Source organism: Belonocnema kinseyi, chromosome 6, assembly GCF_010883055.1.
Source record: "Belonocnema kinseyi isolate 2016_QV_RU_SX_M_011 chromosome 6, B_treatae_v1, whole genome shotgun sequence".
NCBI classification, from domain to species: Eukaryota; Metazoa; Arthropoda; class Insecta; order Hymenoptera; family Cynipidae; genus Belonocnema; species Belonocnema kinseyi.
Window position 1 is genome coordinate 29,739,998 of NC_046662.1, and position 15,153 is coordinate 29,755,150.

Here is a 15,153-nt window from a genome sequence, read left to right on the forward strand (position 1 = left end):
AATTTTGGTTTAAAAAATCCAATTTTTATTGAATAAATTCGTCTTTAGGCTTGAAAAAATCTCTGGAAACTAAAAAATACTTATAGTATTGTTTAAAAAAAAAAGAAGCTTTTATGACTAAATTACCTTGATTAATGATTTGTTAAGCTGCCATACGTGAGTAGTTGGAAAAATTCCTTTTTGAGATTCCAAATAACCAGAAAACCATCCGGGCTGTACCTCGCTTCGCCCAACAATGATTTGTCCTATGAAAAAAATAAATTATTAATTCACATCAAAAATTTACTTCCTGCGGGAAAATCTCTTATAACTGAATATTGAAATTTCAAAAAAAAAAAAAAAATAGCTCTTTTTCTTCAGACCATTTATTCACGGATATCACAAATAACACTTGTATAGAATTGGTTACATTTTCAAGATTCTGACAATCTCATCTTTCACAATAAGATTATAAACCGACTAGAAAACGTAGAGAATCAACACAACATCATCACGGAAGAGCAACAAATAGCTGTTTTATCTAAAGTCGGAAATGGAAGACATTTCGCCAAATTCAGCTGTGCATTTAAAAATTCTTGTATTTTCAACTTCGCTGCTCTGCGTATTATCAGGCTTATATTCCTCGAGAAAATCACTTTCACAATATTTTCTTCTCTCTTTATTGCAATTTTCGGCATTCGGTGGAATAAAAGCTTGAGTTTCGGCATCACAAGTGATCATGTTATTGTATTTAATGCAAACAAAGATTTTACAATCTGTCTCATCTTCTTCGGGAAAATGGACCTGAACACTCTGATCAGTTTTTTGTAGATGCGAAATTTCGACATTGTCTTGGATTATTTGAACTGAAGGCTGAACTGTTTGCTCTGAAATTTCTTGGGGAATCGGAACTTCAGCGATCTCTTCTGACTGAAGGCTTTCAGCTGGACATTTTTTTGATGAACGAATCAACTCTGAACTGGCTCTTCTTTTTAGGTTTCGTTCGAACCTAGAAAAAATGGAAATTAGGAAGTCTCCTATTAATAGGGTTGCTACGAAATCCCTATTTAAAAATTCCCTGACTTTCCTTTGGCAAATTTTTCATTTTTCCTGACCATTTTAAACTGTTCTTTCAGATATAAAAAAAAACCTTACACCTAGGAGATTAATAACGTTGATGTAAGAAGAAGGTATGTTTCTAAATTTATTTTAAAGTCTTTTAGTGACAACTATCATACAGAATTCAAGACGAATATTTTCCAATTTTCAACAAATTACTTGAAGTTTCAGCTAAAAAACATCAATTTAAGGTAAAAACAATTGAATTTTCTAAAAAATGGTAAAACTTTTGATTTAAAAAATTAATTTACAAATAAAATGATAAATTTTAAATTAAAAAAAAATGAATTTTCAACTAAAATGATGAACTTTTATCCAGAAAATAACTTGTTAACTAAATAGTTAAATTTTCAACAAAAAAATATAATTATTCAACTAAAAAAAAAAACTTTTCCGCTCAAAAAGATACATTTTCCATTTTTTTTTAATAGCTAAATTTGCATAAAAAACATAATAATTTTCAATAAAAAGCGAACTTTTAACAAAATAAAGAATTTTTTACCGAAAAACTGAATTTTCAATAAAAAAGATCAAATGTCAACCGACAGATTAATTTTCTACTACAAAAGATGAATTTTTAACCAAATATATTAATTTTTTTTTTAACAAAATAGTTTAATTAAAAAAAATTGGGTTTTAACAAAAAATTCAATAGTTAAATTGTTAGGAGGAAAAAAAAGTTTTCCACAAAATAGTAAAATTTTAACTGCAAAAATTAATTTTCAAATAAATAATAAAATTTCAACTAAAAAAATTAATTTTTCAACTAAAATATTGAATTTTGATTTTAAAAAACTTTTTAACTATATAGTTACATTTCCAGCTAAAAAATATAAATCAACTAAGAAAAAATATTGAACTGAAAGAGACAAACTTTCAACAACAATAAAAATAGCTAAATTTTCATTAATAAAAATTAATTTTCAATAAAAGAACGAACTTTTAACAAAATAAAGAATTTTTAACCGAAAAACTGAATTTTCAATAAAAAAGATCAAATGTCAACCGACAGATTAATTTTCTACTACAAAAGATGAATTTTTAACCAAATATATTAATTTTTTTTTTTTGAACAAAATAGTTTAATTAAAAAAAATTGGGTTTCAACAAAAAATTCAATAGTTAAATTGTTAGGAGGAAAAAAAAGTTTTCCACAAAATAGTAAAATTTTAACTGCAAAAATTAATTTTCAAATAAATAATAAAATTTCGACTAAAAAAATTAATTTTTCAACTAAAATATTGAATTTTGATTTTAAAAAACTTTTTAACTATATAGTTACATTTCCAACTAAAAAATATAAATCAACTAAGAAAAACTATTGAACTGAAAGAGACAAACTTTCAACAACAATAAAAATAGCTAAATTTTCATTAATAAAAATTAATTTTCAATAAAAGAACGAACTTTTAACAAAATAGAGAATTTTTAACCAAAGAACTGAATTTTCAATCAAAAAGATAAAATTCCAAGCGAAAGATTAATTTTCTACAACAAAAGATGAATTTTTAACGAAATATATTTATTTGCTTTTGAACAAAATAGTGGAATTAAAAAAAATTGGTTTTCAACCAAAAATTCAATAGTTAAAATTTTAGTTGGAAAAAATGAGTTTTCCACAAAATATTACAATCTTAACTACAAAAATGAATTTTCAAATAAATAATAAATTTTCAAGTAAAAAAATTAATTTTTGAACTAAAATGTTGAATTTTTATCAAACATTTTTTTTAACGTAATAGTAGAATTTTTTACCAAAAGGAGGAATTTACAGCAAAATACATACAGTTCCAGCTAATAAAATATTAAATTAAGGTAAAAAATTGTTTTTATAAGAAAAATTGAATTTTCTACAAAAGAGTTTCACTTTAAACTGAAAAATATCAATCTTCAACTAAAGAAGATAATTTTTCTACTGAATAAAAGATAAATTAAAGAAAAATGAAACAGTTAAATTTTAATAAGAAACTTTGAACAAAATAGGGAAATTTCAACCAAAGAACTGAATTTTCAATAAAAAAAAGATAAGTTTCATACGAGAACATTTACTATCTACTACAAAAGATGAATTCTTAACCAAATATATTAATTTTCTTTTCAACAAAATTGTAAACATTTAGCTAAAAAATGAATTTTCAATTTAAAAAATTAATTTTTCGACTAAAATGTTGAATTTTTATCCAGCAAACAAAATTTTTAATGAAATAGTTGAATTTTTGACAAAAAAGTGGAATTTAATAAACCTTCAACTAAAAATAAATATAAACTTTCAACTGAAAAATATATATTTTCAACGAAAAATGGATGAATTAAATTTTCATTTAAAAAAATTTAATTTTCAGTAAAAAAAAACAGAGTTTTAAAAAATAAAGAATTTTCTGCCAAACAACTGAATTTTCAATCAAAAAGATAAAATTCCAGCAAAGAAGATTAACTTTCTACTATAAAGGATGAATTTTTAACAAAATATATTAATTTTCTTTTCAACAAAATATTTGAACTAAAAAAAATTGTTGCTCTTCAACAAAAAACGCAATGATTCAATTGTGATTTGGCAAATAATTAATTTTCCACAAAACAGTAAAAAATTTAACTAAATTAATTAATTTCCAAATTAAATGATAAAATTTAAACTAAAAAAATTAATTTCCAACTAAAATGATACATTTTTATACAAGTTTCAAACAAAAAGATTAACTTTTGACTCAAAAAATTGAATTTTTGACAGAATACATTTCAATAAAATAGTAGATTTTTTCACACACAAAATTTGGATTTTCAGGAATAAAAAAAAGGAGACGTTAAATTTTTAACCATAAAAATGAGTTTTTAGCCAAAAAATAAATTTTCAACTGAGAAGATTTGTTTTCTACGAAAAAAGATGATTCTTTAACGAAATACAGAAATTTTCAACCGAAAAGATGAGTTTTCAATCAAAAAGATTAATCAGTTTAAGAGATTATTAGAAGTTTTGAAAAAATATAAAAAAATCAATAAAAAATTTGAATGAATTTCAAAAAGATTGAAAAAAATATAGATGTTTGAAGATTTCGAACAAAAAAATTGTTATTTTTTTTTTAAGAATTTTAAAAGGTTTAAAAAAATAACAAATTTTATTAAGATCCCTGAGAAAATTGAAAAAAAAAATTTATTTTGAAAAATACATTTTCGGAGAATATTAAAAAGATTTCAAAAGATTTCCAAATTTGTAAAAAAAAAAGTCATCTGCATGATTTTCAGACAATTTTTTTTTTATTTTGCAGGATTTATTTAAAGTTATATTAAAGTTGCAAGATAGGAAGAGAAAAAATTTAACTTTTAATTTAAAAATTGTTCAGTTAAATAAAAATTTGTAATCTTTCAAGTTTTAATATTTTTATAACTTAAAACTGCTTAAAATGATATAATTTCGACAATTTTGAGATTTTTTATACTTTAGGAAAATGATTGAAAATTCGTGTCTTGAGCACGATTCCACATTTTTTATGATAATTCAATAACGAGTAAATATTTTGTTATTTTCTTGGTCTCATTTTAAAAAAGAGATTTTATGTTGTAATTCAGCGAAGTTTCAATTTTTTTATTCACTTCCGTAAATCATGCCTAAAGTGGTAGTTGAGTGCCCAAAATTTATTAATTCAATTAATTAGTTAATAACAAATAAGTCTTACAAAAGTATAATTTTTGTTCGAAGTTTTTTTTTTAAATCAAATTTTTTCTTGTTTAAATAAAAAAAAAATTGTTATTGATTCATCATTTTAGTTCAAAAATCTGTTGTTTTTTAAATTTATGATTCATGTATTTTATTAAAAATTTATCTTTTTTTATAAGAATTTTTTTTTTAATCGAAAAATGAATTATTTGGTTAAAAATTCATTTTTTCACAAATTTAACTAGTATTTTGTTGAGAATTCGTGTATTTTCTTAAAAGTTATTCTTTTTTGGTAAACAATTAATATTTTGGTCGAAAATTTATTATTTTAGTTAGGAATTCATTTTTTTTTTTTAAGTAAAAAATGAATATTTTTGTTGAAAAATTCAACTATTCTGGTAAATATATTTATTTTACAATACTTTTTTCACAAACCTTGCAGTAGCCATTTCTTCCGCAATCGTACATCTATTATTATCATCAGAGAAAATTGTTGGATTATAACTCGGACTTAAGGGATGTTCCGATTTTTTATTTCCAACAAAATGTTGACTGCAAATACGTGTGTTTTCATTTGGCTGCCAAGATGATGCATCTGGACTGAAATGCATAATTAAAATAATCATACCACGTAATAATTACATTGAAAACGAATTATGATAATATCAGGGTGTCTACTAACCAAATCTGAAAAAAAATCCCTGACAATTCCATGTTTTTTCATGTATAATTTTTTTAAACAATCGACTCGGAATGTGTATACAGTATTGCCAATTTATTATAAATAATTTTTTTTAGTTTCTAGAAATTCGATTGATATGTTCAATTAACAAGGTGGCCGTTTTAATCGAAGAAAAAAAATTCCCGGTAAATTCACGGTTTGCAAACATTTTTCACGGTCAATGAAATTTAAGGAATCGAACTCTTTTCTAAACATTTTTCCATTTAAAGTAATATACAATAAACAACAAATTTAATTTATACTAGGAAATGGGAGGTACTAACACTTTTCAATTGAAATTTTGTAATGAAATGTAGATAAACTGCAAAATTTAGAAATTTATAAATCATAGATTTCAAAGATTCAGATTAAATTCCAAAAATATAAATCCACGTTAACATCTACAATACTCTAAATTAAAGAACCAAGCAATGAATTTTGAAAATTTTCAAAATAATATTTTTTGAAGAAGTTATTTTCATTTGAAATAGTTGAAGCATTCTTCAAAAACATTAAACTTTTATTTCAAAATATTGAGAAATCTAGAAATTGTTTTATATTTTTACAAATTTAAAATCATTGTTGGAATTTTTTCAAAACTTTTAAATATATTTTTGAATAAATTTTTCCTACAAATTTTAGAAAATCCTGTAAATTAAAAAAAAAATCCTTAAAATTTGGATTAAAAAGAATAAAAACATTTTCTTAAGACTCCTAGGAAAATTGAAAATTATTTTTTATTTTGAAAAATTATTGTAACAGAAAATTTAAAAAGGTTTTAAGATATTTCCAAAATGATCAAAATAGAACCTGAAAGATTTCAAGGATTTTTTTTAATTTCCAGGATTTTCCTTTTGTTGTAGGAAAAATTCGGATAATTTAAAAATGTATTTAGAAGTTCTAAACGAAATAATACTAAAAACAAAATTAATCAGTTTTCAATTTATTTCTATAATCCATCAATTTGAATAATAATTGAAATACATAGTTGAATTTTCCTTAAAAAAATTTAATTTACAATTAAATAGTTGAATTTTTAAATAAAAAAGATCAATTTTTAACCAAACTGATGAATTTGCAACTAAAGTGATAATCTTCAACTGAAATAGTTGAATTTTAAAGCAAAAAGATCAATTTTTATCTAAAATCATAAATATTGAACTGAAATATTTGTACTTTTAACCAAAAACATTCATTTCTACCGAAAAACACAAATTTTGAACGAAATGGTTGAATTTTCTACTAAAAAGTCCAACTTTCAACACAATAGTTGAATTTTACACTAAAAAGAATTACTTTTTAAAAAACTGTAATAATTAAATTATCAGTTAAAAATGATTTTCGACGAAACTGATGAATTTGAAACTAAAATAATCCATTTTCAACTAAAATAGTTCAATTTTAAGCCAAATAGATAAATTTTTTACTAAAATTATGAAACTTTGACTAGAATAGTTGAACATTGAAAAAAAAAGGATGAATTTTCAACCTAGAAGATTAATTTTCTGCAAAAAAGACGAATTCTCAACGAAATAATTTAATTTTCAATGTAAAAAGTCAAATTTTTAACCAAATACGTGAATTTTGAACTAAAAAGAATAAACTTTCAACAAAAAATGGAATGGTTCAATTTTCAGTTTAAAAATAGATTTTCGATAAAAAAGATAATTTTTTAAAACTAAAATGATTAATCTTAAACTGAAATAGTTGAATTTTAAACCAAAAAGATAATTTTCTAAAACCAAAATGATGAATATTTAACTGGAAAAGTTGAATTTTTAATCAAAAAAATTATTTTATAACAAAAGCGATGAATTATCAACAAAATACATAATTTTAAAATTAAAAAATGTAATTTTTAAACAAAAAATTATATATTTAAATTTTTTACACTCTCTATTGTTACGGATTTAAGCATTTTTAAGCTAGATACAATAAAAATGAACGATTACATTTTTCAAATAAACTGAACACTTCTGACATTAAAAGTTAAATTATTTTCAATAGTTTAAACATTCTTAAAATGCTCCGAAATTTTATTTCACAATCTTGAAGCCTCTCCATGTTGTTTTATATTTTTTCAAATGTTAAATTATTAATAAAAAACATTTTCAGAACATCTAAACATCTTTTAAAATGTTTCGATTTTTTCTAATTCTTTTTTTAAATCCTATCAATAAATGTTTTCAAATCTTTTTTCATAATCTCTCAAAAGTAATTTTTTTTTGATAAAAAATCATTTTCAATTTTCTTGGGAAATGTTTTTTATTCTTTTGAAGCCTTTCCGAGTTTATAAAAAGCTTCTAAATTTGTTAATCGAAATCTGCCAAAATCTATATTTTTTTTAATTAGGCCATGGGCTATTCGCACCGAAATTTTAATATGTATTCAATTGTTATTCCTACATCAAAATTTAACAATTTGATTTACAAATTAAAATTTTGTTAAATAGAACAATTATAATTGTAACATTCAAAGTTTAGTTTTTTGTTTAGTTTCGAATATTTCATTGATAATTACTGATTTTAAATAAAGAGTCAGATATTTCTCAATTTTAAGTAACTGTTCTTTTTCTTAAATAAAAAATAAAAAATTGAATGCTTAAAAATATAATATTTTGAACTGCGATATTATTTGAAATTTAATAAGTCTTCAATTATGAATATGTTATTCATTTATTTTTAAAATTTTTAAACATTTTACAATTAAAAATAGTTTATAAATTTTCAATCGAACTAATAAGACTTTCCAATCAAAACAGTTAAATTTTCAACGCTAAAATCGAGAAATTCTTAACTGATTCCGAAACGTCTTGTAAAATCCATTATTATTCACATTTTAAATCTTAAATTACAGCTCAATTTTAAAAATCATTAATTATTTTATATTGCACATGTCATCAACTAAAAACGTTTTTATAAAAAATATTGGATTTTAAACGCTTCTCATTTTTAATTCTTCAAGTCTTTAAAACTGTATTTTAAAATTATTGAAATTGAAATTTACGCTTAAAAATTAAAATCATAAATGAAAAATTTATAGAGTGAAAGACTTTCAAATTACGCATTCTAAACTGAATATGTTAAAAAGATCAAAATGAAACTAATTATTTAAAAACCGGTTAAAATAAAAGTTGAAAGAATTTTTTTTTTATTTATTCCCGGCCAAAAAATAAATTTACGGTTATTTCTTGGTCATTTCACATAAAATGTAAGCCAGAGTTATAAATTTTCAACTTTAATAACTAAGTTGCAACAACGAAAAAATTAATTTAAAAAAAAAAAGAATTTTTTAAAACAAAAATGACGAATTTTCTACAAAACAGTTGAGTTTTTACACAGAAAATATTGATTTTTAACGAAAAATTAATTTCTAACAAAATTGTTGAATCTGAAAGCCAAAAAAAATGATTACAAAGAAAGAATTTTCAAATAAATAGTTAAATTTTTTAACTAATGTTATGAATATTTACCAAAAAAAGAATTTTTAACTACATTTGAATTTGAATTTTTTAAAAAATTTTCTACAAAATATTTGAATTTTGAACCGAATAAATGAATTTTCACCTAAAAAAGATCGACTTTCAGTCACAAAAATATAATAGTTAACTTTTGACAACAAAAAAATGTATTTTCAAACAAAACAGTACATTTTTCAATAAGAAAAATTAATTTTCTACCAAGATCTACAACTTTTCATTAGGATAAATAAATTTTCATCAAAACAGTTCAATTTTTAACCAAAAAAAATGGGTTTTCAACTAAAATGATGAATTTTCAAATGAAAAGATGAAGTTACAATCAAAGAGAATAATTTTTGACGGAAAAGGGGAAATTTTCAACCAAATACATCAATTTTTAAATAAAAAAGATCAATTTTTAACAAAACATGGAAAAGTTAAATTTTTAGTTGAGACAATTGATTTTTAACAACAGAAAAAAAAACAAATTTTTAAAATAACTCCCTAAATTTTCAACCAAGGAAATTAGTTTTCAACCAAAAAGATTTAATTACAGCTGAAAAGATTACTTTTCTATTAAATAGTTGAACTTTTATTACAAAACACATTAACTTCCAACTCAAAATAGAATAATTAAATTTTTAATAAAAAAAATAATTTTCCATTAAAAAAATGAATTTTCAACAAAATAGTTATATTTTCTACTAAATAAATCCATTTTCAAGTAAAGCGGTACGTTTTCAAATAAGAATATTAAATTCTACACAAAAATATGACTTTTCAGAAAAATACAATCATTTTCAAGGAAATAGTTTAACTTTCTACAAATGAAATGAATTTTCAAAAAAGAAGTGTTCAATTTTGGACACTAAATTGAATTTTCAATAAAATAAAATAAAATAATTTTCGACTGCAAAAAAATTAATTTTCAACCCTGTTAGAGTTACGGAAAATTCCATAACCGTAAACAGAGCGTTTCGACACTATCTATGATTATGGAATTTTCCATAAAGTTAGTCCTCAAGAAGGTGAAGAAGGGATTAGAGTTTAATAAAATTCCGTAAACACAGTGTGTAAATTTTTAGTTAAAAAAAAATTAATGTTCAACCAAAGAGATAAATTTTTAACTAAAATATTCAATTAGAATAGTAGTTAAATTTCCCCGTGAAAAAATTAATTTTAAACCATAAAAAACAGCATTTTCATCACAATAGTTCAATACAGTATAAGATAAAGGTACTTTAACATAAAAGAATAATTGTTATTTAATTTTATCCAGCAATTTAAACAAAAAATTAAGCACGCTCTCAGAAAAAAAAGGTTTTCAACTTTTTAAAAACAATCCTAACATTTTCAAGTATACTAAAAATTCTATGACAATTCCTGGTCTTCCAGGGTTTCCAGATAGGGCAGACACCCTGAATATACATAAAATATAAACGATATATTACAAATGACAAAAAATAATTCGCTCAGATCTTTACCAAGTCTAAAATAATATGAAATTATTGACTTACTTTTGTTTTCTCACTGCAGTAATCCACTTTTCTCGACGTGGTAATTTATATTTAGCTAAAGGGAAGCGGTAAAATTGCGTGCCTGGTAATACATTGGTAAAGTTACTTTGGCAATTGACAACACAGCAGATATTCTGCTTTTTCGTTTTTGTATCTTTCGGGGGCATGACTTCAAATTTGTTATTCAATGTGTTCAATAACAAACTGTCATTAGAGTTAGAGGTTATGTTAAATTACCGGGGAAAACTGTGGCTTGTAGAAATTATAATATACGTCTAGTTTCGGAAAAATCGATGGCCTGTGTAGTTCTGAGTAACACTGATAACAAAAAAGTACAAATTATCGTGTGCTATAAAATAGAATTTTTCCACATAACGTCTTCAGGAGGCTTCGCGCGACGCGCACACGCGCACACCTTTACAAACCAGTTCTGTGAAGTTCAAAATTCTTCCGCAATACGCAGCGGGAATCGGGACATGTTTGAATGAGGGGTTAACCACTTCGATTTTTCGTGTAAAGGGAGGGACCGCACGTAAATTACGTCACGACTCATAGATCCACTTTAAGCCCCCCCCCCCACATTCTGTGCCATACTGTAAAAAATGCGTACCCCCCCCCCCCTTCCATATATAATTTTTGTTTTCCAGAAAAAAGGAACAAAGGAAAAGGACTCGGCTACCAATTCGATCGGCATCAGCCGGTACCCTGGCGGCCACTTAAAAGTTAGAAAGTTCTCGGTAACAAAGATTTGGAGGTGACGGATAAGGTTACTGTATTTTACCGAGAACGCGAGAATGGATCGAGTATTTACGAGAACATTCATTTTTTACTATTATTATTTGTTTTTTAAGTTAAATAACGTTTATACTCAATACACATGACTATACTTTAGTTTCGAACTAGTTTTATGTAAAATTTTACATTCCTTAAGGCCATGTAATGAGAGGGTCTCGTGACCAGATTCCTATCTCTACCGCCACTTTTTTTATTTCTCAACTTACATTCACACAAAACGCCACATCAAGTTGAAAATTTGGGATACTAAACAAGAAGCACTAAGAATGGTGGGTCTGGTCATAAATTCGTATAATTATGAAAAAAGTTTTTTGTTGTAAATAATTTTTTTTTACTTTTTTTATAATTATTAAAGTTTAGGACCAAATCCACCTTTCTTAGTACTTCTTATTCATTATCCCAAATTTTCAACTCGATGTGGCGCTTCGTGTGAAAATAAGTTGTGAAATAAGAAAGGTGGCGGTAAGGTAGGAATCTGGCCACGTGACCCACTCGTCACATGGCCTTAACAATCATAATTTTTCGTATTAGCAAAACTAAGTACCCTAGTAGCATGGAACATTAATGTCAGTTTATGATATAGATACCATATTACAATGTAGTATATAAGGTACTCAAAATTCAAAAATGACATCTATTTTTACCTATCTCTTACGGTTTACGAGATAACGGTTATTAAAAATAACAATAGTAAAAGGTTCCCCACAGGTCCCAGTGGAACGTTCCCAAGCGGCTAATATTTTACACGCTCAGGGAACGTTCCGAAGGTTTCCGCGAAATGTTCCAGGCACGTTACCGGAACGTTTTGTGCTATTAGGGTACCTATGATACTCGGTTGTAGATAAACACTTAACGTATGACAGTGATTATTATATAAATGTCATTCCTGTGACTTATTAGTTATAATCTATAACAGTTCGTTGATCAGCCTTGGAGAATTATTACTGTAATTAACCTTACTCAGTCTGATAGCCGTTTCCAAATACGCTAACTATCTAGTTCTTGGAGCGAACCACGGATTAATAATAAGGAGACCGGTGAAGTCGTATGTTGCACGCGAAGTTTAAAAATAAATTTCAAAATTGGCAAATAAATATAAATAAATATATGTAATAATTTATATGTATAATTTTACACAAATTCAATACCTTCTCCGATAAGAATAATATGAAAAATGAGAATTTAAACAAATACTTTATCTTTACTCTTGACATCTCGTCTCGTAACCTCAAGGACACTGCTTGACTGCTCTCACTTGCATCGCAGCATTGTTGTCTGAGGTTTCCACTGTGTGGCGCTAGCATCCAGACAAAATGCTTAAGGTTACCGACGGCACGCCTATTACAATTTTTAACTGCTACTAAAAGAAGATGCACTTGAAGCCGACTTCGGCCCATGTAAATGACAAGTATTTCATTTTTTAAAGTTTTTGACGCTGCGATTAATATATTAAGGGTACTTTGCAGAGGCTCCTTTCTGTTCCTTCGGTCCATCAGGGAGCGCCTCGAGTTTTGACTGCGGTAACTGTACATTTACTGCCAGACTTAGACCTTTGAAGCCAATACTCACAACGAAGGGGACATGCGCACAGTGATTTGCTTTCTCCCGCAAGAAGATGGCGAGTAAGTGCCGTATTGAATGACAACTAAAAACTGAGGTTATGTTCCCGTAAATATTGTCAATCGAGTTTGTCAAAATACGTGCTTATTTATTTCTGTGTTTTTGTACAGAAATAAGTTAACAAATTATGACCTCGAAACTATGGGTAAGTAATACAACTGTAATTTCAATCATTAAATGATATAAAATGTGCAGATTGAAGAATGTGACAGCATAATATTAGGTAACAAATTTCTTTATTTCACGAAATTAAAAAAAAAATTTTAAGCTAGATTTTTTTTGATCAAATTTCCAACGGTTAAGATCAGTTGACTTTGCAAAGCATTGATATAACCTCAATTTCTCCTTATTATTCCTCCGTGAAGTGAACAAAAGTAAGCAGCTTAAATGATTATAAGAATCTAAATAAGTATGTAGGAAAGACACCATGGATATTAAATATCATCACTCAGTCTGATCAATACTTGAAATTTTACTACTTTGTTGTGTCAAGTCTAACCTTAGGGCAAAATCTAGGAGAAAAATTCTAAAAATATTTATTTATTATTTCGATAAGTACTAAGGAAAATTCCGTTGAAAATAAGCCCTAGGTCTTCAAAAGTTTAAATTATTTTCCGAGTTATTACAATTTTTTATATTTATATTTTTTATACTCTAACAGGTGGCTCGTCCTACGTTTTTGTATAAAAGAAGTTCGAACGTTCAAAAAATGTAGAGGTTCAGAAAAGAGATGAAATAATTTTCAGTGAAGTTCCTACCCAAGTGACGTACCTGAACGTAATTTATTGTACTCTAATACATTTTCCAAAGTTTCAGCTCGATATTTTATTTACGAAAAAGTTCTTAGTTTCAAAAAAATACTCAGTGAACTGATAAAGTGAGGTCGGTAATATAGGTATTTGGTTGTGTCACATGCACTTAAGAACTTTTTTTATAAATAAAATAATGGACCGCAACTTTCAAAAATGTATCAGAATACCATAAACTACGTTTGTGTACTTCATTGGGGTAGAAATTGCGCTAAAAATTAATTTCTTTGAAATTAAAACTGGGAATATTTTTTGAAATATGCTCTTCGTACCTTGAGATATTTTTAACCTAAAAACTTTTTTTATACGTAAAGTGTTGGCCTCAAATTTTGACGAATGCAAGAGCTGACATTAAATTAGGTTTATGCACGTTCTTTACACCTCGCAAATATCTTTAATATAAAAAACGTTCTTAGGTTCAAAAAAATGCAAGGTTATGACAAAAAACGGTCCAAGTTAATTTCTTGTCACGTGACCAGATTTCTACCTTACCGCTACTTTTTTATTTCCTGACTTATTTTCACACGAAGCGCCACATCGAGTTGAAAATTTTTATGATTTACCGGGAGAAAATCGATTGAAAAGAAAAAAAATTGATACGGACAAGAAATGCTGTTTTGCAAGTACCCTCAAAGACCCCGATGAGTCCCCCTTCGGTTCCTTCTTTAAAAACTCAGAAAAAAAGCAAGATCAACTTTTAAATTATTGAAATTCGGATTCTACGTTCAAATTTCCATTAGAAACTCACGGAGTAATCGCAATACTTTTTTTTGCAGCGTTAATAATTTTAAAAAAATGTAATTAACTGCTGCTTAAGGTGACTTCAAGCGCATCCATTATAGCTCAAGTCGCATGTTGCGCGCGAAGTTTGAAAACAAAATTCTCTCACTTGCATCGCAGCGTTGTTGTCTGAGATTTCCACTGCGAGGCGCTGGCATCCAATTAACCCTTAAACGGCCAAAACGCCACTACCGGTACACTGCTTTTCAACGGCCAATAACTAAGACTATTCGGCACTAGAAAAAATTGAGACACATATATTTTTATTGTTTAAGGGCATGTGACACAGCTAAATACCTATATTACCGACGACAGTTTTTCAGCTCACTGAATGTTTTTTTGAACCTAAGAACTTTTTTTGTAAATAAAATATCGAGCTGAAACTTTGGGAAATGTATTAGAGTGCAATAAAGTACGTTTAGGTACTGCATTTTGGTAGGAACTTCACTGAAAATTATTTCATCTTTTTTCTGAACCTCAACATTTTTTGACCGTTCGAACTTTTTATAAACTTAAAATATCGGTCTCAAACTTTGAGAAATGCAAGAGCCGAAAGAAAAGTACGTTAAAGTACAAAGTTTAATAATAAAAGACGTAAGAAAAAATATTTCAACAATCAATTCCAACGGTATCAGCCGGTAACGTTGTACACGAAAATACGAAACCTGGCGGCCACTAGACGAGGCTCTCGAGAGTTCGTA

General features: G+C 26.1%; 2 protein-coding genes across 2 annotated transcripts in view; both read right to left on the reverse strand.

The window, feature by feature from the left end:
• LOC117174114 (dynamin-binding protein-like) overlaps positions 1-15,153 on the reverse strand; it is a 63,903-nt gene that overhangs the window by 40,638 nt on the left and 8,112 nt on the right. The window contains exon 3 of the mRNA XM_033362885.1: positions 127-245. Within this exon, the coding sequence (XP_033218776.1) occupies positions 127-245 (119 nt within the window). The remainder of the gene's footprint in view (positions 1-126; positions 246-15,153) is intronic.
• Positions 356-10,878, reverse strand: LOC117174116. The gene is made up of 3 exons (XM_033362888.1): positions 10,449-10,878; positions 5,186-5,350; positions 356-988 (listed from the first exon to the last, which is right to left on the reverse strand). Exons 1-3 carry the CDS (start codon positions 10,613-10,615, stop codon positions 517-519), a joined length of 804 nt encoding a protein of 267 aa, XP_033218779.1. The 5' UTR covers positions 10,616-10,878; the 3' UTR covers positions 356-516.

Excerpts from the sequence above, each read along its gene's own strand:
- LOC117174116 (XM_033362888.1), bottom strand. The coding sequence starts at position 10,615 with ATGCCCCCGAAAGATACAAAAACGAAAAAGCAGAATATCTGCTGTGTT. Across the intron at positions 5,351-10,448 it reads ACTGCAGTGAGAAAACAAAA|TCCAGATGCATCATCTTGGC; the intron begins GTAAGTCAATAA and ends TATGCATTTCAG. Across the intron at positions 989-5,185 it reads GAAGAAATGGCTACTGCAAG|GTTCGAACGAAACCTAAAAA; the intron begins GTTTGTGAAAAA and ends CATTTTTTCTAG.